A 21,718-nucleotide genomic window follows, 5' to 3' on the forward strand; every position below is an offset into this window, starting at 1 on the left:
TACTGCCTCTGTGGTCACTGGGTGGTGAGGTTATTTTGGGCCAGGGCTTGGGGCAGGGTAAGGCTAGGGAGGTAGTTGAAAGACATTTCATGCTGAAGCTAATCTTTGGTTTGAGTTCCACAGGTACTGCAATCTAATTCTCATAAGGAACAGAATTAATGTGTCTTCAATTAATCATCTGATCATTAATTGTTTGAAACAAGTGAAAAAAACACATCAGTGGTTTTGGGTGGACAGTATTTCTTTTTGCTTTTGGTTCCACATTTAAAAAATTACATTGTCTGCAGTTTGAATTAAGTGCCTGTGGTTTAGAAAGGTCACTTTTCTTCCTATTTAAAAAAACAAATCAACTTTAAATTTCAGACATGATAATAGTTCTGAAATCACTATAATATAACTGAAAACAGTTCTGTGAGATTAAGGATAGAGTAAAAACCACAACTATCAAAAATCAGAAATATTTATCTGAAATAACAGATATCTTTGGGAGTTATCAGCTGAATTTTAGAACCAGAGATCTTTGGACATAAGGAGGAAGTGTGTACATGGCTGACAAGGCAAAGAAAAGCTGTTATCAACCTACAGTAGCAAGTCTACTGAGCAAACTAACATGTCCACCACAGCCACTTATTTTAATGAAGTTACTCAAGATTTCCCTTTTCTTACAGCATTCCAAGAATCAGATGGAGCAAGATGGGCTCATATCATCTTTATCAAATGTTTGCAAAGATTATGCTGATAGCTAGGAAAGTCTTTGCATAGTGAATGGAAGACAGCCCTGAAATGAATAACTGATTCTCATAATACTTAGGTCTTAATGAAGTTAGGCCTTGATCTGTTTCTAGCAAATGGAACTTTTTAATTATGTAGGCCAGGCAACAAGTTTTTGGTTCTTCTATAGTTCTCTTCTTGCATTCCTCTAGATTTCATACATACTTGATTTGTTTTACAGATCACTAGTTTTCCTTTGAAATAAGCCAATGTGGATAAGGGAGACCAAAAGTGAATTCACTTTATACCAATAAAAACACGTCTTATTTGAACCTCGTGTATATTAAATGTTGTTTGTTTTAAGGTTTTGGTGTGTAACTTTTAAGACATTTTCACAGAACATATTGCTCTCAAGTCAGGGTTAAAGTGAAACTTTCTATTAGAATAATGCAGAGGATAACATTCTTCTTCTTCTTCTTTTTTTTTTTTTTTAAATTAAGCTTCCTCTACCAAGCATCTTCCCTCAGGCACTGAGACGGGTCATCGAAAGTATGGGGAAGGGCAGAAAGAGGAGACTTCAAAAGTCACAGATATTCTTCAGTAACTAATTTTTAGCAAGTCTGGCAATTAGATTTTTCCATTCTTCCCTCTTCTTTGTGATGTATGTAGGGGTAAGTAGCTGCAGTAGTGATTCTGGCTGTTGCCTAAAGAAGTTCTGACACAAAGCCTCAGTGTTACATATCACATACATCCCACAGTCATAGCTGTTTTGTTGAGCAGGGGCTTTCTCTTCCACAAAGACCAGTTTGTCTCCTTTTCTGCCTAAGAAAGCCTCTAGTTTCTTTGCTACCTGCTTTGCATGAAATGAGTTGCTTCGGCTATGGGAATCATAATGAAAAAAGCTATTTTTATCTTGGAGATAAACTAACAAACTCCAGTGGGTTCCCCCAGCTGCCTCATTAGAGTTATCATTGATGGCTAAAAATACAACTTTCTTGTGTGGAAGTTCCAAGGGTTCAAGGAACATGGCAATTTCTGATGGGCTGCTAGTGCATTTGATGAACTGGGTGACTTCGGGGCTGATGAAGCAGACGTGGTCAGAACAGTCACGAAACTGACTGTTGGCAAAGTACTCAAAGGCAAATCCAATAATATGGTCATTGAGCCAGCTTGGAGGATCTAATAGAGAGACATCTGATTGTCGCAGTAGACTGTCCATATAACTCAAGACTACAGGGTCCATTTTGTACTGTCCAAGGCTGCTCAGAAAATCCAGGAGCTGAAGGAGAGACAGAAGACAATATTTACTGTTGAATATAATGCCAGAATGTAAAATAGTTGCTTTAAAGGGTTGTGGTAAACATTGTGTTTAGCAATAATGCCTGGATAAGAGTAAACACTCAAGAAACTCTAGCTTGTATTGTATATGAACAATTAGAATGAAGACTGGCATTTTTCCATGCAGACAGAAGTATGAAATTTTAGTTTTTATTTTAATGCAAATATTGGTTAAATTCATAGCTTATGTTTTACCAAAACACCAGAACAGTGGCTCTTCAGTAAATATGCATAATAAAAACAAGTTAATTTTCTATTAAAGATGACTTTAAAGGGTCTGAAGAAAAAAATTAGTAATCATCAAGGGAAACAGTTTTTATTTCAACATTATTTTTCAAGAGATAAAATATTGCTTCTTACTTCCATAATGGAAAACGACAGTGATTAGAGTTCTAGTTAAAAAAGGAACAGTAATTTCAAGAACAGAAAATAATGAGAGTAATGAAATTCATCCCCGATTCTGCCCAGCTATAAGTTAGAAATTCTTTGGACATTTTGAAAGGTAGTATAGCATGGGAATCAGGAGATCTGAGTCTAGTCCTAGTTTTACCATTGATTTCCTAGTATTATTTTGAACAATTAAATGATTTTGTCCTTGTTTCTGTCATCAGTAAAAAGGGCATCTACTTGCCTTACACTCCTCAGATAATTGTAGAGAAGGACAAAAAAATTTACTTGATAATATCAAAAGAGTTAAAAAAGTGATACATATAACATTTATATTATCAATCGGATAATATTAGTAAGATAATCAGAAAATCCAGACAGAAGTTCAAACCAATCAAAGCAAATGTGGTTTGGGAACAAATATTTGTCCATATCATCTTGTACAAATGACAGAATGATTAACAGCAAAAGCAAGACAAGTTGTCTGATGGGATTAATATGCTTGACTCAAGTCAGGGAGCAAAACAAAGGCAAGAAGTCTGAAAATGTAGGTGATGACATAATATTTGAATTTACAGACTCAATAGAATTAACAGTTAACTGCTATGCATTGACCTGGCAGTACAAACCCCCACTCCCCCACTTATTGTTGGTAGGATTTGTTGTTACATCATCACATCATCATACGTGCATACAATATAGCAATATAATTTGGCCAACATCACTTCCCAGCACTTCCTCCTTTCTTCCCCACCGTCCACCTTTTGGTCCCTTTCCTTTATGGATCTCCCTTTGAATTTTAGGAGATCTGCCCCACCTTTGTTTTCCTTTTTCCTCTCTAGTTTCTGCATAATGAGAGAAAATATATGATCCCTAACTTTCTGAGTTTGCCTTATTTTGCTTGACATGATGGTCTCTAGATCTATTCACTTCCCTGCAAATGCCATAATTTCAATTTTCTTTAGAGCTGAATACAATTCCATTGTGTACATATACCACATTTTAAGAAATTCATTCATCTGTTGATAGACATCTAGGCTGGTTCCATAGTTTGGCTATTGTGAAATGTGCTACTATAAACATGGGTATGCATGTATCACTGTAGTATGATGACCTTAATTATTTAGGATAAATACTGAGGAGTGGTACAGCTGGGTCATATGGTGATTCCATGTCTAGTCTTTTGGGGGAAACTTCATACTGATTCTCATAGTGGCTGTACTAATTTACAATCTCACCAAAAGTGTAAGTGTTCCTTTTTCTCCAGATCATATCCTCTCTAGCACTGATTATTCTTTTATTCTTTTTTGAACAGATTTTATTCTCCATTTTCTCCAAACACTAAAACAGCACATGGCATAGTAATTTAGCACACAATATAAACTGCTATGTGCAATACAAATTGATATATGCAACCAGTTATCCCCTAAATGACTGTTTTAAGTGTCGCTCTGGAAGTCCTCACACTCTTAAATGACCTTTATTAATAAAATTATCAATGAACAACAAAAGGAATCACTTCAGAAAAATCTTAATGTAAAACACCTCAACTCTTAGGACTTTTGTAAAGGAAATTCTTGATTTGCCTCTCTACATCTAAGACAGAGCAGTCTCAAGTTCCTTTTTACTTAGGGTAACACTGCTATGGTTCCCAGTTTGAGATGATTAAATTTAATATTGCTACTTTCACCATAGGGCCTTCATTTAAACAGCATTTCAAGTGGAAGGCGTATGAGAAAAGAAATCAAATTTTGCGGCAGACCAAAATTATTCTATGAAATGCAGAAATGGCAAGAGTTTGCCAGGAGCTCAGCAAGGTTTAATAAAAATACAGTGGGTAGACTTTACAATTATACACTTTTCAGGAGGTGATCAGAGAAAAGCTGAGGAGAAAAGATGACATCTGGGACAGTAGCCCTTTAGAATGGGTAGACAACTAGAAATACATAAAGAATTTCATGTTACATCACCATGTGCTCATCTGATATTAAACTGGACATTATCAATAATCATCTGAAAGGGTTTTCCAATACTGAGGGTCTTTTAAACACAATTTAAAACACGCTAAAAATTTTCCTTCTGCTTCGATCCGCTTGTGGTTGTCCATGGCTCTGGACCTGCTTCTTAGCCAGTACCTCTCCAGAGCTTCCCCAATGCCAAGGAACAGTAAGATACTTTTCTGTAGGTGCAGAGAACAGAAGCATGGCCTTGGTTGGAACAGCTGTGGGAGGTAAATTTTTTCCCATCAATATGGAAGCTCTTTGTTGCCATTGTGAAGCAAGACATCAGTGTCACTCAGATTGTTTTTCATTTCCAGTGATAATGTCTTATTCTGTAAATTTCCATTTACATCAACTGCAGACTTATCCATCCAGAAAGGTCTATCTGCTGAGCAAGGGCTCCTCTTCTGTGTTCTTTTCTTAAGGCTACATAATTGTTTGTCCCAGTCATTTCCTCCCTCCCCCTTTGCTTGACAGGCAGGTGCTGTCTCTCATGCTTTGTGTTCTGTGATGCAGTGAGCCTGGGGTGACACCTTTGTCAATCAGGGGAAGGCCTTCAGTGTGTCTCAATATGAACCTGCAGTGCACGATGAGCATCATGGAAGCCACGATATAGAAGTAAAGGAAACTGATGCACAGTTGCCAGGTCAGGTCAAAGATAAGCAGTGTGTGGGTCAGCCCCTTGCAGAAGAGTGCAGAGCAGGCGGTGGCCATGGGGGAGAGCCAGACAGCAGGACTCACAGAGCTGCTGCTATATAGAGACTGGCGCTTCCACTGCCCACCCACCAGGGTCTCTCTTGGTGTCAGATCCCATTTTTGTATTCTTTTTTTTTTTTTTTTTTTTTTTTTTGGGTGCTGGTGATCGAACCCAGGGCCTTGTGCTTGCAAGGCAAGCACTCTACCGACTGAGCTATCTCCCCAGTCCCCCATTTTTGTATTCTTGAAGGCTACCATTCTGACTGGAGTGAGATGAAATCTCAGTGTAGTTTTGAGATTCATTTCCCTAACTGCTAATGATGTTGAACATTTTTTCATATATTTTTTGGTCATTTGTATTTATTCTTTTGAGAAGTATCTTTAATTAATTTGCCCATTTATTAATTGGGTTATTTGACTTTTTGGTATAAAGTTTTTGAGCTATTTATATATTCTAGATATTAATCCTCTGTCAGAAGAATAATAGCAAAGAGTTTCTCTCATTCTGTAAGTTCTCTCTTCACGTTCCTGTTTCCTTTGCTGTGCAGAAGCTTTTTGATTTGATGCTGTCTCATTTATTAACTTCCTTGGCATTATTTCCTGAGTTTTATGTGTCCTATTGAGAAACTCATTGCCTGTGCCTAAAAGCTGGAGTGTTGACCCTGTTTTCTTCTAGGAGTTGCATAGTTTCTGGTCTAATTCTAAAGTGTTAGATCCATTTTGAGTTGATTTTTGTGCAGGGTAAGAGATAATGGTCTAGTTTCATTCTTCTACATATGGATAAATCAGTTATCCCAGCACCATTTATTAAAAAGGCTCTTTATTCCTATGTATGTTTTTGGCATCTTTGTCAAGGATCAGATGACTGCATTTGTGTGGGTTTGTCTCTGTCTTCTATTCTGTACCATTGGCCTATGTGTTTGTTTTTATGCCAGTATCATGCAGTTTTTGTTACTATAGCTCTGTAGTATAATTTGAAGTTAGGTACTGTGATGCCTCCAGCATTGCTTTTGTGGTTTAAAGTTGCTTTGGCTATTCTGGGTCTTTTATTCTTCCAAATGAATTTTATGACTGTTTTTTCTAGTTCTGGTAAGAATGTCATTGGTATTTTGATGGGGTTCACATTAAATCTGTATATTGCTCTTGGTAGTATGGCCACTTTAACAATATTAATTCTGCCTATCCATGAACATGGGATGTCTTTCCATCTTCTGAGATCATCTTCAATTTCTTTCTTCAATGTTATATAGTTTTCATTGTAGAGGTCTTTCACTTCCTTGATTAGATTTATTCCTAGGTATCTTATTTTTCTTTGAGGCTATTGTGAATGGAATTGTTTTCCTGATTTATTTCTTAGCAGATTGGAGCACAACAACATTTCTAAAAATTGCACAGTAATAAAAATGTCATAGGCAGATTTAGAGTATAAAACAAAGAATATTATAAGATAACAACAGGACTCCTGTAAAAGACAGGGCTAGAATTATGATGTCAATTTAATTAATTCTACCATTAGACCAGTTATTTTACCACTTGGTTACACTATTAAAACATGCAATTTTGTGACAGAATTATTTTTATGTAATCAAAACCATGCAAAAACCTATTAAAATACCCACACACACACACCCTTTGAGGAAAAAAACTAGAGTAAATGAAGTAACTACAGGGTATCCAAGCTGGTTATGCATGGTTTATCATGGTTTGAACTACTGCAGAAATAATATACAGCTGTTAATATATTTATACATAATTAAGATGGTATGAATTAAAATTTTCTTAAGAAGGAATGAAGAAGGAATAACCAGAGTAGTGATATAAACTGGAGCCAGGAACAAAGTTAATGAGGCGTAGAGCATATTTGTTATGGGTGAGCCACAAATTTGGCTCTAAGCTTTTTGGCAACTAAGTAGAGAGAGTTAAGTTAAACATTCACAATGTCCATAAGGTAAAAACAAAGCAATTGCTTAGAAGAGGTAAAAGTATTCTTTGTATTAAGGTCATATAATTTTTTCTCAAGAAATTTTCATAATAGACAACATGGTATATCTTAACAAATATGCCCATAAATATGGAGCATGATAACCAAAATAGTGTTTTTTATAGTGGTCCTTAATATCTAGCCTGAGAGCAAATGGGCAAATGGCAATTCAGTAACAGCAATCTGGTAGAGATCAGGTACTCAGTTTGCTGATCTGTCTTAATCTAAGAGTATATGAATGCAAAGGGAAATGACTACATGTGGGTCAAGCAAGGCTCCTAGATACAGGACCCCACTCCCCATGCTTTCAATGAATACTATGTAGTGGTGAGTACCAGACTGCACAGCTTGGCAAATACCCAGGGATCTGTTCTCTATGCTGCCAGTTGAAATCAGATCTGTACCTTTACAGATCTGTACTTTTTGAAGAGAAGAGAGCCTGAGTACAATCATCTCATCTTGGAGGGAGTGTCCACAGGCAGAGACATTATTTTCAAAACCAAATTTTTTTGTGGGCTAGGATACAGCTCAGTGGCAATGTTTGCCTATTTTGTGAAGACCTGGGCTTGACCCCCAGCACCACACGCACACATAAAAAGTTACATTTTCTCTGAGTTTTAAAACATCTAGCACTCAGAGAAGGATTAATCAAACTCTAATTCTATTTCATACAGCATGAATATAATAATTAAACTCCCAAAACACTAAAGCAAAGAAAACTAGTCTTTGGCCAAACCACTCTCAGCCAAGAAAAAGAGCTCTAAACTTTCATCTAAAGACTTGAATTTTAGTTTCGATTCTGTTACTTGCTGGCTCTGTGACCATGAATAAACTACTGTATTTCCTCTTCAGTAAAGTGAGACTATTAATATACAACTTTTACTATAAGGTATTTGTCAATATAAAGTGAAGAAACAAGTAACTAAGATTTTTTTTAATCCCAAATGATTTCTAGATATCTATCATGCCATCAGGAAATTTAAACCCAATAACTGATAACTAACTGTATTTCATTCAACAAATATTTATTGAATGCTTCCTATGTGCTAGGCACTGAAAGTACAGAATGAGAATGAAATAACCACAGTTCTGAAACTCACTGGGTTTAAGTCTATTTTAAGGAACAAATATAGTATACACAATTCTTTTAGTCAATAAACACTTTCTGAGCACCTATAATATTAGGTGTTGTGGATGATACAAAGATGCTTACAGTCAATGATGGAGGAAACCAGTAAAAAGCAAAATAAAACATGGAAAACTTAGAAGGAAAAATTACTTCTGGCTAAGAGGGTTAAATAGAAGGAGTGCCCAGACTAGGAAAGGATTCAAGGAGAAAGTGGCATAAAAGTGAGTTCTTGAAGGGCAAGTGGAATTGGATGCATGGAGAAGGGCATTAAGGTGGCAGAGAACAAGGAAAGTGCCTCTGGTGTGGAGAGAATCTTGAGTAGTCCAGTGTGGCTGGAACGAAGTAGGATTAGGTTGAATGTATATAAGGGCGGAGTGTAGGTGAGGGTTAGAGGAAAATTATTAGAAGTTAAGTGATGCTGTACTCAATTCCGTGTGAAGGAATTTAGAATTTATACTGGAGGAAATAGGTGCTATAAATGGCTAGGTCAATGATTTAGGAAGATTAAGAATTCAGTTACAATATATAGAATTAATAGGAAGAGAAACTGAAGGGAGAGATCAATTGGATTTTTAAAAAAAGTATATATTTTTTAGTTATAGAGGGACATAATACCTTTATTTTATTTATTTATTTTTATATGGTGCCGAGGATTGAACCCAGTACCTAGGGTACATTCTAGGCGAGCACTCTACCACTAAGCCAAAGTCCCAAATTAGTTTTTTTTTTTTTAACTAGGGATTGAACTCTGAGTCACATCTCCAGCCCTTTGTTGTATTTTATTTAGAGACAGTGTCTCACTGAATTGCTTAGTGCCTTGCTACTGCTGAGGCTGGCTTTGAACTCGAAATCCTCCTGCCTCAGCCTCCCAAGATGCTGGGATTACAGGAATGAGCCACTGCACCTGGCTTCAGTTAGATTTTTACTAAAAGTAAAGGTGGGCTGGGTGCAGTGGAACATGCCTATAATCAATCTGAGCAGCTAGGGAGGCTGAGGCAGGAGGATCTCAAGTTCAAAGCCAGTCTCAGCAACTAAGCAATGCCCTAAGCAACTTAGTGAGAAAATAAATGTGGGATGTAATGACCTAAAACAGGGGAAGAAGTGGTAGGAATGAAAAGGCAAGGAGAAAGAGATGCTGCAGAGAATCACTAAGACAATACGTGATCAGAAGAGGGTAGAAAAGAAAGAACTAAGAAATGGTCTGGTGGTTTTTGCTGGGGTGACTGGGAGGCTGATGATATCATTATAAGTGGAATGGAATGGATAAGAACCTAGCAATTCCATTTTAGGAATCCTCCTTTCTATATCATGAGCATTGTGTGTGGCCTATCTGAGTTCCAACATGTTTGCCATATAAATGTAACATAAATAAAAGGGAGTCAGAAACTACAGATTAGGGGGAAAAAAGATAAATGAGGCCTCTTAAAATTTACTTGTCTGTACATTTCTACTATTACTTTGACTTTGTGCTTTCCTATGTTTGGTTAATAATAATTCCCTTTAGAATTAAAAGACCTGTGTGTTTGGTCTTGGTAAATGGTAAGTTAGACTGGGGCAATAGCAAGAAAGATGGCTGAATTGGGGGAGGGCAATGACTTCCTCATAATTCTATTAGTAAAATCCTGCAGTTCTGTTTTGAGGCTAGGAGGCTTTAGGTCTAGGCTTTGATTTTGCTACTTGCTATCTATGTGACCCTTGGCAAATAATTTATCCTCTTTCCAGGCTTTATATTCCCCATCTGTAATATGAGATAGTAATAAAACTTGTGTAGCATTGCAAGGTAAACTAAAAATATGAGCGAAAACACTCAGCATGTTGTCTGGTATATAGTAGGCTCTCATTTCCTCCCCCAAATATAGCATTTGTTTATATAAAGCCACAAAGTCATCAAAGATAGAAACAGGCATGGATGGCATGACTGTGCTCTTGTGCTTTATCTTTGGTATAAGAGTGAATGCTGGGCTGGTGGAGTGATAGAGTATATACTTAACATGCAGGAGGTCGTGGATATAATCCCCAGCACTAGAAAGAGAGAAAAAGAGTGGTAGGGGGAGGGGAGAGAAAGAAACAAATGCTAACTCCAGAGAAAACTATTCTTTCAGTCTGAGAGTAAATGATGTTAATGTTATCAGTATATACAAACCCTGTGGTTACAGGGTTTAGTTTATTGTATCTTTCAACATCTGTAGCTAAATGAAACTAATTTTAAATTTACAGTGTAGAACACTTCTCTAAACAAATCTAGTTTTAATAGGTGGAAGGGACTTTTTTTTTCATATTAATCTTGAAATCTTAAAATGTATACTACTTTAATATTTTTGTTGAAAAAGTAAGGTAACTAAATAAAAACTAAAAGGGAAAATTTACAATCCAATAGGAGCCATTCTGATTACCTGCTGATATAATTAAGGGAAGAAGCTGCTGGTTTGGTAAGAAAAACATTAGGTTAGGAGTTCAAAGACCTGGGATTCAGTTCAAATTTGCAATTAACTAGTTGTTTGTTTGACTCTGAATAAAACACTTGATCTAAGTCTCCTGTTCACTATCTGTAAACCAAAGGGTTTGGATCAGATAAATATTGGTTCTAGCCAAGGAAACAAAATATACTCATCAATGGGTATTTTAAAGAGCATATATGATATTTAACTAGGAGTAGAGGGGTTTTTTGTTTTGTTTTGTTTTTATTTTTGGTATCAGGGATTGAGCCCAGGGGCACTTAACCACTGAACCACATCTCCAGCCCTTTTTAATTTAGAGACATGGTCTTGTTGAGTTGCTTAGGGCCTTGATAAGCTGCTGAGGCTGGCTTGGAACTCATAATCTTCCTGCCTTGGCCTCCTGCAACACTAGGATTACAGGCATGGGCCACCATGCCTGGCAGTAGAGGGTATTTTAAAGACGTTCCCAAGTAATTCTACGATTTGTAAAATTGTCATCTAACTCTACATTTCACAACTCTAAGTCTAAGCTTTCATCTGTGTCATTTTTTTCTTTTAGCAGTATTGGGGATTGAATCAGTGGCATTCTACCCCTAATCTACATCCCCAGGCCTTTTAATTGCTTTTTGAGAAAGGGTTTTGCACAGTTGCAGAGGCTGGCTTGAATTTGCAATCCTCTTGCTAAAGCCTCCTGAGTTGCTGTGTTATAGGCATGCACCACCAGCATGGCCTGCTGTCCCATTTTTATAAAATCCTGAAGAATTCTAATTTTCTAGTCCAAGGGTTAGCAAACTATAGCCTGCAGGGCAAATTTGGGTCACTGACAGTTTTTGTGAATAAAGTTTTACTGGAACAAAATCCTCATTTGTTTACATATTGCCTTTGGCTGCTTTTGAGCTACCACGAAAGAGATGAGTTGCCTACAAAGTCTAAAATATTTACTGCTTCGCTTCTTAGAGAAAAATTTTGCTGATTCCTATTCTACACCACTGTTGTGCAATCAATTGTAATCTTCTAGGTTGAATTGATTTTAAGATATTTCAAAGACCTAATAATGCACTGGGGCTATTTACTAAAATATCTTAAAGTCAGTTTCCAGGGAGATGAAGTTACTATTATTTCTTGCTTTATTTATTTATTTATTTTTTGAGGTGGGGTAGTAGGGATTGAACACAGGGATGCTTTACTACTGAGCTATAACCCCAGTCCTTATTTTATTTTGAGACAGGGTCTCACTAAATTGCTTAGGGCCTCAATAATTTGCTGAGGCTGTCCTTGAATTTGTGACCCTCCTGCCTCTGCCTCTCCAGCTGCTGGGATTACAAGTGTGGCCCACAGTGCCCAGCACTATTATTTCAATCTGGAGTTTTTATGAATAAAAATGTTAAAAATACTAATTACAGTGGATATAAAAAAGAATTGTCTATTTTGTAGATGTATACATAAATATTTTCTAAGATTAAAAATTTATTAGGGGGCCAGGATTGTGGCTCAGTGGTAGAGCACTCCTCGCACTGGGTTCAATTCTCAGCAGTGCATATAAATAAATAAATAAATAAATAACCATAAACGTCCACTGACAATTAAAAAATACTTAAAAAATTATCAGCATCTTACATTAACAAGCATTTCCTAAGGTCTGTAGCAAGTTTCATAACTTCTGGGAAAAATCTGCCTATTGGTTGTTGAATGAAGTAGTAAAATCCAGATAACCTATTTTAGAGTAAAGCCCAACAAAAACATACTAACCCAGAACTGTAACCTTCATTCATTTTTTTCCCCATAATTATTCTCAAATGTTCCTTTAAAACAAATGGAACAGCATCATTTGGCATATTTTAAAAAACATACAGGGTGCAGTGTTTCTACTCATTTTAAGTGAATATTATAAAGGCTTCTAGTAGTTTCTAAACCCAATTCTCTTCTTCCTTCCTTGGTTACTGTTTCAAGTTGAATCAAACTTCAAATGCTCGCAAATGTGGTCTGTGCTTCTCTAAATGGATATGTGACTATGTGCCAGCAGGTATCAACAAACAAACTCACCATCAAGAAATAGACCAACCAGGACTGGGGTTGTGGCTCAGTGGTACAGCATCTGCCTATCATGTGTGAGGCACTGGGTTCAATTCTCAGCACCACATATAAATAAATGAATAAAATAAAGGTCTATCAACATCTTAAAAAAAAAAAAAAAAAAAAGACTAACTACAGTAACCACAGTGCATCTTCCTACAGGTTCAATTTTATCAGTTTGAGGGGCCAAGAGTTAAACAACTTAATTATTGACAAAATATTTTAATTAGTAACAAAGCATTTTAATTATTAACATAAACATGGACCTATTACAGTGTAACATGCAAAATCAACATGAATTGAAAAAAATAAGAGATTCCCATAGAACTCCAGCACCCATGGCAGGTAATTTTCTCTGTTTCAGTCTCTTCTGCTAGCTTGGATACTTCAATGGAACAGTCCAATTTTTGTTCACAGTTGATGTAACATAAACACCTAATTCTCAGGAACCAGATTCCTAATAATTATTCAAGGCATGAGCACAGCTTTTGCTTCTACAGCTTAAATGTCTATGAGAAAGATATTTACTAAAGCAAATTTATTCACTTGGTCAAAGTGTATTTAGTGGTGTCTTGTACCAATTTTGCATATAAGAATCAGCTTGGAAACTGAGCCTAGCACTGTATAATAAAATATGGACATCACCTCAGAGTTTCTATTTTCTTCATACCTTTATCCAATTGATAACAAATCCTCTTGATTCTATAGTCAAAATGTTCTAAATTTTTCTAATACGCTCCATTTTTGATCACCATTTCTTGTCTGACTTAGCTTAACAGGTCTCATTTCTACTAATTACACAGGAAATTCTTCATATAGCTGTCAGAACAACTGTTTAAAATTAATTTAGGTCATGTATGTCGCCTACTTGGGGTGCGGGGGAGCAAATTCCCTACTCTAGCTTACAAAATCCTATATACCCCATATGATAACATGGCTCCAGATACTCTCCCATTGTCATCTACCATTATTATTCTTCTTGCTCATATAACCCTAGTTATATCCGCATTTTTATTCCTCAAACACGCTGTACCATGCTTTTTCCCTCCAGAGAGCTGGTATACTATTATATGCGTGGAATTTCTAGTGGCTGACACCTTCTATTGGGTAGATCCCAGTTTATTTTGTTTTATTTTAAACATGGGGTCTCACTAAGTTGCTGAGGCTGGTCTGGAACTCACAATCTTCCTGCTTCAGCCTCCTGAGTAGCTGGGATTACAGGCATGGATCACTGCTCTTGGTTCTAGATCTTTTTAAATGCAGTTTACAGTCTGATCAGCCAGAATAAAGAGGCTACCAGTCACTCCTCTATCACTCTAATTTCAATTCCTTGTACAGCATTTGTGACTGAATAGTTTAATATATATATTCAATATATATTAAATGAATAAATATATTAAACATATTTAATATATATTTATATATATTCAAATATTGCTTATTGAATATTTTCTGCCCCCTTCTCTTTCTCCCTCCCTCTCTAAAGTAAGAATGTAGTCTCCATGAAAATAAGGGAATAAGGGCTGGGGTTGTGACTTAGTGGTAGAGCGCTTGCCTAGCATGTGTGAGGCACTGGGTTCTATTCTCAGCACCACATAAATAAAAAAAAAAAAAAAAGAAGAAGAAAATAAGGGAATAAGGGACCTTGTCTGCCATTCTAACCCTAGGACCTGAAACAGTGCTTGTCAGGCAGTATTCAGTAAATAATTGTAGAATAAATGAATAAATAATGGAGTATGGATCTCAATAACATAAATTCTAACAGACAAAGGCTTATATTTACAGAAATTTAGAAGTGTAATGACCTTTACTCTTCCTTCTTTTTTTTTTTTTTTTTTTTTTTTTACTGTACTGGGGATCGAACTCAGGGCCTTGTGCTTGCGAGGCAAGCACTCTACCAGCTGAGCTATCTCCCCAGCCCCTCTTCCTTCTAATCTAACTTCATACTCCATGTAAGAATTCTTTGGTTTTGTACCCAGGGGAAAAGGTATAGGAGCTTGACTCTCAATTAGCTGTGTGACATTGGAACAGAAATAGATAAGTCAAGGTACAATATAAAAACAAACCAAAGCAGAAAAAAAAAAAAGAATAAAAAAGTAAAAACAAACCAATGCATACATCAGAAATTTAAAATATGTTGGTGGAACCATTACAAATTAATGGGACAAATTATGGATTGCTTCAATGTTTTCAGTGAGTTCCACTGAATCCTATGTTCTATAGCATAGAAAGTCCATTAGGACTTCCTGTGAAAATGGAAATGTTCTTTATCTGCAATGTTCAATTTGAAAGGTGACCAGTGTGAATGAAGAACCTAATTATTTTATTTAATTAAAATTAAAAATTTAAATAGCCACGTGGATGGTTGTTGTGGTACATGCTTATAATACTAGCAACTCGGGAGGTTGAAGCAGGATCACAAGTTTAGGCCAACTTCAGCAACTTAGCGAGACCCTGTCTCAAAAAAAAAAAAATAAAAAGGACTAGGGACTTAGCTCAGTGGTAAAGCATCCCTGTTTTAAATCCCCAGTATCAAAACCAAACCAAACCACAACCAGACAAAAAACAAACCACATGTGACGAGTGGCCAATATACTGGACAGTTCAGTTGCATAGGTAAGAAAGAAAAAAGCAGATTACATAGTTAAAGAAGTTAGGGAAATGCTAAATCCTACAACTCTTTATTAGAGATTTATAATGAAGACAAGCACATTGGAAGCTAGAAAAGGTTTGAGAATAAAAAAAAATCATTTAACTGTTACAGGTTTGATTTTTCCCAAACTTTTTTGACCATGAAATTGATTTAGTTGGGTATCTATTAACAACTTGACTGTGCACTGAAGTTGAGGATATACTTGCTCGATTTTTAAATAAATGGCACTGGGATAACTCATTAACCACTTGACTGAAAAAAAGAATGCTAGAATGCTGCTTTATATCAAATTATATTCTAGAAAGATGTTTGTTAAAAAGTGAGAAACATGAGAAATATGAAACATTAGAAAATAGAAGTCAATGCATTTATATTACTGGTCAATAAGCACATGAAAAGAATTCAATACCATACTAATAATCAAAGAAATGCAAGTTTTAAAAAAAGGTAAGGCATGCAAATTAAAACTAGATATCCTTTTTCACCTATCAAATTAGCAAAGATGAGAAAACTACAAATAACTAGCATTGCTGAGACTAAGGGAAAATGAATACTCTCATTTTGATAGGAATGTAAACAAAAAAATGCAAGTTTTTTTTGGAGGGGTGTACCAGGCACTGAACCCAGGGGTGCTTTACCACTGAACTACATCCTTAGTACTTTTTATTTTTTGAGACAGCATCTTGTAAAATTGCTGAGAATGAACTTGAACTTGTGATCCTCCTGCCTCAGCCTCATGAATTGCTGGGATTATAGCTGTTGTGCCATTGCAAAAGCAAGCTTTTGAAGGGTAATTGGACATTACATTTAAATTTTTTTTTCCTGCTGTACAAAGGATTGAACACAAGGGTGCTCTACCATTGGGCTATATCCTTGGACTTTTCTATTTCTTAATTTTAGACAGGGTCTTGCCAAATTGCCCAGGCTAACCTCAAAACTGTGATCCTCCTGCCTCAATTTCCAGAGTAGCTGAGATTGTAGGTGTATACCACCATCCCAGCTGACATTACATTTCAATACGTTTGTATATATGGGCTTGGATTGTGGCTCAGCAGTAGAGTGCTTGCTTGACCTTTGTGGCACTTGGTTCAGTTCTCAGCACAGCACATAAATAAAATAAAGGTCTATTAACAATTTAAAAATATTTTACAAAATAAAAAAAGAAATGTACATATGCAGGGATTACACTTTTAAGCATTTATCTCAAGGGAAATGTTATATGTGAAAAAATGGTCACATCAATATTTATAATAGAAAAATTATAAACAACATGGAGTTCAAAAGATGACTGGTGTGTTTAAATAATGGGATTTCTACACAATGAAAGTTTTCAACTATTAAAGTTGTAGATGTTAATTAATTGACACAGAAAAATGTTCATAATATGCTGTGAAAATGGCACTTATATAAAATTTGTGTATAATAAAAATATGCACAAAATAAGAACAATATCCATCAAAATTTTTTTTAAGAAATAGGATTAATACTTTCTTGCTTCTTTTGACACTAGTCTTAATCTCCCTCCCCTTTTTCTGCAGTGCTGGGATTGAACATCCCTTTCTTTTCTTCTTTGGTACTAAGTGAACCCAGGGGTGCTTTACCACTGAGTTACATCCCCAGTTCTTTTTGAGATAGGGTCTCATTAAGTTGCCCAAGCTGGCCTTGAACTTGCCTCCCTCCTGCCTCAGCCTCCTGTGTAGCTGGGATTACAAGTGTGGGTCACTGCCCCCTTTCTTTTTAAAATGAACACAATAAATAAAACTATTTCCATTTTTTGGGAAAAAAATGTATCTCCTTCTAGTCTTACACTGACCTAAAATATGTCTGCTTCTTCAACTTACACATCTTACTTCTGTCCCTTGGAAAAAACAAAGTCTTATCTTTTACACAACCTTCAAACACAATGATTTAAATATACTTTGCTGTTTACAAAACAGAAGACTGTTGAATTTTTTAAACATATTTTTTGTTGTAGATGGACACAATACCTTTATTTTATTTATATTTATGTGGTGCTGTGGGTTGAACCCAGTTCTTCACACTTGTGAGGCAAGCGCTCTACCACTGAGCCACAAGCCCAGTTCTGTGTCCAAATTTTAATGTATGATTCCATTTGTACTTTCACAAAAACGAATCACATTTGAGACCAAATGTGTTTTTCATGGCAGCATAAGCAGAAATATTTTCAGGAAGGAAGTTCAAGTCTTGTTTTTGGGCTTCAATTTCCCCCAATTAAATACTTCCTTTTAGTACTAAGAGTAAACCATTGGAAATTTGTATAATGTGACATGTAAAAATTAACATCAAGATTTATATTATTCTCTTGAGTGCAGAGATTAGATTTTATTCACCCCTATATTTGCAGTGCCTGACAAACTAGAGAAATTTTAATATATGAATACTTTTCCTGAGCAGAATATAGAAATGACATTCTAGTTTGAAAAGCTCCTAAAAACATATAATTGTTACAAACAAAGGGAATGTTATTAATTTTAGGACTTACAAATTAAAATGACTTTTTTTTTTTTTTTTTGGTACTAGGGATTGAGCCAGGAGCACTTAACCACTGAGCCATATCACCAGCCCTCTTTTATATTTTACTTAGAGACAGGGTCTCACTGAGCTGCTTACGGCCTTGCTAAGTTGCTACGGCTGGCCTGGAACTTGCAATCCTCCTGCCTTAGCCTCCCAAGTTGGTGGTATTACAGGTGTGCACTATTGCACCAGCTTCTAAGTAAAAATTCTTAAAAAAGCTTTCTAAGTTTCAAGGACTATTGCTGAAAGCAGCAATAATTTTTTTTTATAGCAATAATCTTGATTTTTTTTTTCCCGTCTGTGTTGAACCACATTACCACCCAAGGCTTCCAATCATGCAATGGACAGACAGAAAGTCAACAGATTAGTTATGTTAAAGAAGGTGGCCTCTTAGAGAATCTGGTTCTGAAAGTTAAAAACTTTACTCTTTTTTTTTGGCGGTACCGGGGATTTGAACCCAGGGCCTTGTGCTTGCACTATATCCCCAGCCCAAAAACTTTACTCTTTTCGGTTAGTAATATTTAAACCCCAAATTCAATTTTTTGAATAATGTGATTAACAAGCACATAATTTCAGTACTAGCAGGGATTTCAGCAGTTAAGTTTTTAATACTCTAGTAGTGATCAGTTTTGAAAGAGATTATCTGGGCCTTGAGGACTTTCCTTTTTGATCTTCAGTGAGCTTAACTCACACAAAAGGTTTAAAGGATTGGTAAGGAGAGAGGAGTCCTGACTTAAAAAAAAAAAAAATCAGAAATGAAGGATTCATACAGATATAGATGGGATTTGATTAAGGAAGGCCTTACTAACATTTTGCAACCTATACATGTGGTAAGGCCATTGCTTTACAGAAGTGCTAACAATTCATTTATAAGACTAAAGAGTGGGCTTGCCTCTTGACCACATAAAATGCTAGTTGATCCCCCATTTGGGTGTATCGTCTATGTTTCTTTAGATAGGTCAGCCCATTGGGAAATAACATAATTCAGTAGACTCTTTAGCGATTACTTCGAGATTCGGTTTTTTACAATATAAATTAATTTACGGGTTTAGTCTCCTCAGTCCCCTCTTTTGGCAAGTAACCAAGACATTATTCTACATTAATTTTAAAAACAGAACTCTAGTCACATTATTCTTCAAAATTTTAACACTTTTCTACTGTCTATCAAATTAAGTACAAATAGTCTGGCATTCAGTGATTCCCACAAAAATTGCCACTGATTTATTTTCTAGTATTGTTCCTATATAAATGTATACCCACAAGATAATTTCTCATGTAGGCCCTGGTTATTAGGCAACAGTAGGTTAGTATTAAATTAGTGGCTTGTTGCCCCAGAAGTAAAGGAGAAGCAAAAGAAAATAACCAGCCCATCATTACTCCAACAGAAATGATGGGACAGGAAGTGAACACTGCACTATGATCTTTCTGAAACACAGATCTGTCATGCTGTTGATTAAAATCATTACACTGGGCTATTTTAAAACCTGGGATCTATAGACCAGGATGTGGCTAGAATTTCAGAGTTCTGTGAACTTGAACTTGGAAAAAAAAAAAGGCATCCTCACTTTTAATAATCTCTAGCTGAAATTCAGCATTTTCTTCAATAAGTGCAGGCAATAAATTATAGTAGTATTAACAGTTTCTATGTCTTTGTCATCAAAATATAATTTATATTCATCACTAATTTGAAATTACATAATTAGACTTGAGAAGTGCATGTATTACTATTCCATATGTTTAAAAATATTTTGAAGACTTTCAAAAACATTGTTTTCCTCTTTATTTCTATGTATTTTATTTTATACATTTGAAAACATTTTTGAGAGATCTGGTTTACAGGTCAGATGGACAAAGAGACCCCACTGTAAAAGAGGTTATTTGTTATTTTTCACTATTAAATGCTTATACTATATTATCTCAACTCTTGGGCATGGAATTCACCATCATAATCTGTTATACCCACTTTATCATCTTCATCTCTTCCCCACCCCTATCCTTTATACTATGCTGTAGTCATACTAGACAACAGTAACTCTTCTTATCTGGTGGCAGATAGACAAGTTTTTGGATTAACCCTAGTTAAGAGATCCATCATGCTGTTTTGCCCTTTACCTTACATAGCTCTTCTTTGCCAAGTGCATTCTTCTTTGATGATACTAATAGGGCTATATTTTAAATGTCTTTATATATATCTTGTTCCTAACTTAAACGATTAATAATAGAAGACACATTCTAAATTGTGTAATTTCCAGGTAAGGGAATGTTCCTCAACCCCAGAATCTCATAAATTGGCTTAACTCTGATTTCTGTTTTGAGAATAGAAAAGTGAATGGCCTTTACATTCTAGTCTGGAGACACAGCTGATTAACACATACAAGAAAGGGACAGGAAAGACAACAGTAACTGAGGCAGATTTCATTTAAGATTGAGAGATAGAACTAAGCTGAAGGGAAAGGCAGGAGTCGATCTTCTCAGTTCCCAGAGCAGTTATTCAAAACTTTTCATCTCTCTGCTCTCATTCTGTTCTCAAATGACCCCCGTATTTATGTTAACAGAGTCAACTCCCTCAATTTCCTACCCTTCCCTACCTTCCATTTTCTCTTCTCTAGTTTGTTGGATGGCACCCCTAACCTGGGGAGGTTTACAAAAATATGGTTGGCCCTTAATTGGTGTAGGGTGGGTAAATTAAAAACAAAACAAAACTTCCCGGCCGATTCTACAGAGTAACACAAGGTTTAGTTCACTACTGTTCTTGATACATTAGCTTCCTCCATCCTTGAATTGTTCACTTCACGGTTCCATGGTACACTTTAACTCTTAAAAATTTCCCGTCTTTAAATAAAACATTCTTGTGGCCCACATTCTGGTTCCTGATTTCTCTTCTTTAAAATAAATCTTGTAAAAGGGGTAGTTTAAAAGGAAATCTACCACAGTATGGTTTTCGCCAGGTATACTATTCCAGGCCTGTCACATGTTTTTCAGCTGTCATCCTCTCCACTTCTACCTCCTCCCCCCATTTCTTTTACAAGCTACTGCTCACTAGTCTTTTAACATAGTTCTCTGAGTTACCTAAAGGTCACTTGGGAAAGGTCCTTCCTCCTCCACAAACAGGAGTCCCTTATCTGTGCTCAGAGAGCATCCTGTATAATTTTACCGAGATATCACTGAGAAATCATCGTCTGCACTTCAAAAAGCTAAGTATTTCTTTCGCGTCTGACTTTCTGGAACTTAAGGCATGGAAACCAAAGAAAAGTCTGAGAAATGAATGGAAAGGAACAGAAGGAAAGGGAGGCTGGAGGCGGGGACAAATGGGGGAGGGGGCGTGCCTGTGTGGGGGGAGGCGGAGGCTATGAGGGGCGGCGCTGAGAATCCATCGGGAGCATAGGTAGAGGGGATACGCTACTCTGGGTGGGAGACAAAGCGATCCATAGCCGGGACAAACTGAGACAAAACGAAGTGGGGAGGAGGATTTCTTACCTGCCTCAGGCCTCACCACCCCAACCAGCCTTCAAGCACCTCAGTGTTGGCCGGAAAGCGAGAGCTAACGTCGCAAACCCAGAGTTTCTTTCCCCAGCCTTGCGACATTCCTCTCTAGTGGAGAGTGAATGTAACTCGGAGTTCCTAGTCCTGCCGTAAGGTGAGGAAGAAAAGTCTGGGCGGGGCCGCCAGGGGCGGGGAAATAGGGCGTGTCTGCGCAAGCGCAGTTGTGCGCTCTGGTGGCGTCACGTGCGGGGGCGGGGCCGGGCGAAGCCGGCCCAGGCTGGCAGTAGGGGGCGT

At 36.6% G+C, this 21,718-nt stretch overlaps 1 protein-coding gene across 1 annotated transcript; it reads right to left on the reverse strand.

The window, feature by feature from the left end:
* Window positions 1-1,132: 1,132 nt before the first annotated feature.
* Window positions 1,133-21,550, reverse strand: Senp8 (SUMO peptidase family member, NEDD8 specific). Its single transcript, XM_047534888.1, has 2 exons — window positions 21,419-21,550; window positions 1,133-1,990 (listed from the first exon to the last, which is right to left on the reverse strand). The coding sequence occupies exon 2, from the start codon at window positions 1,952-1,954 to the stop codon at window positions 1,316-1,318; it is 639 nt and encodes a 212-aa protein (XP_047390844.1). The 5' UTR covers window positions 1,955-1,990; window positions 21,419-21,550; the 3' UTR covers window positions 1,133-1,315.
* Between the last annotated feature and the right edge of the window lie 168 nt (window positions 21,551-21,718).

Source organism: Sciurus carolinensis, chromosome 2 (assembly GCF_902686445.1).
Source record: "Sciurus carolinensis chromosome 2, mSciCar1.2, whole genome shotgun sequence".
Taxonomy (NCBI): Eukaryota; Metazoa; Chordata; class Mammalia; order Rodentia; family Sciuridae; genus Sciurus; species Sciurus carolinensis.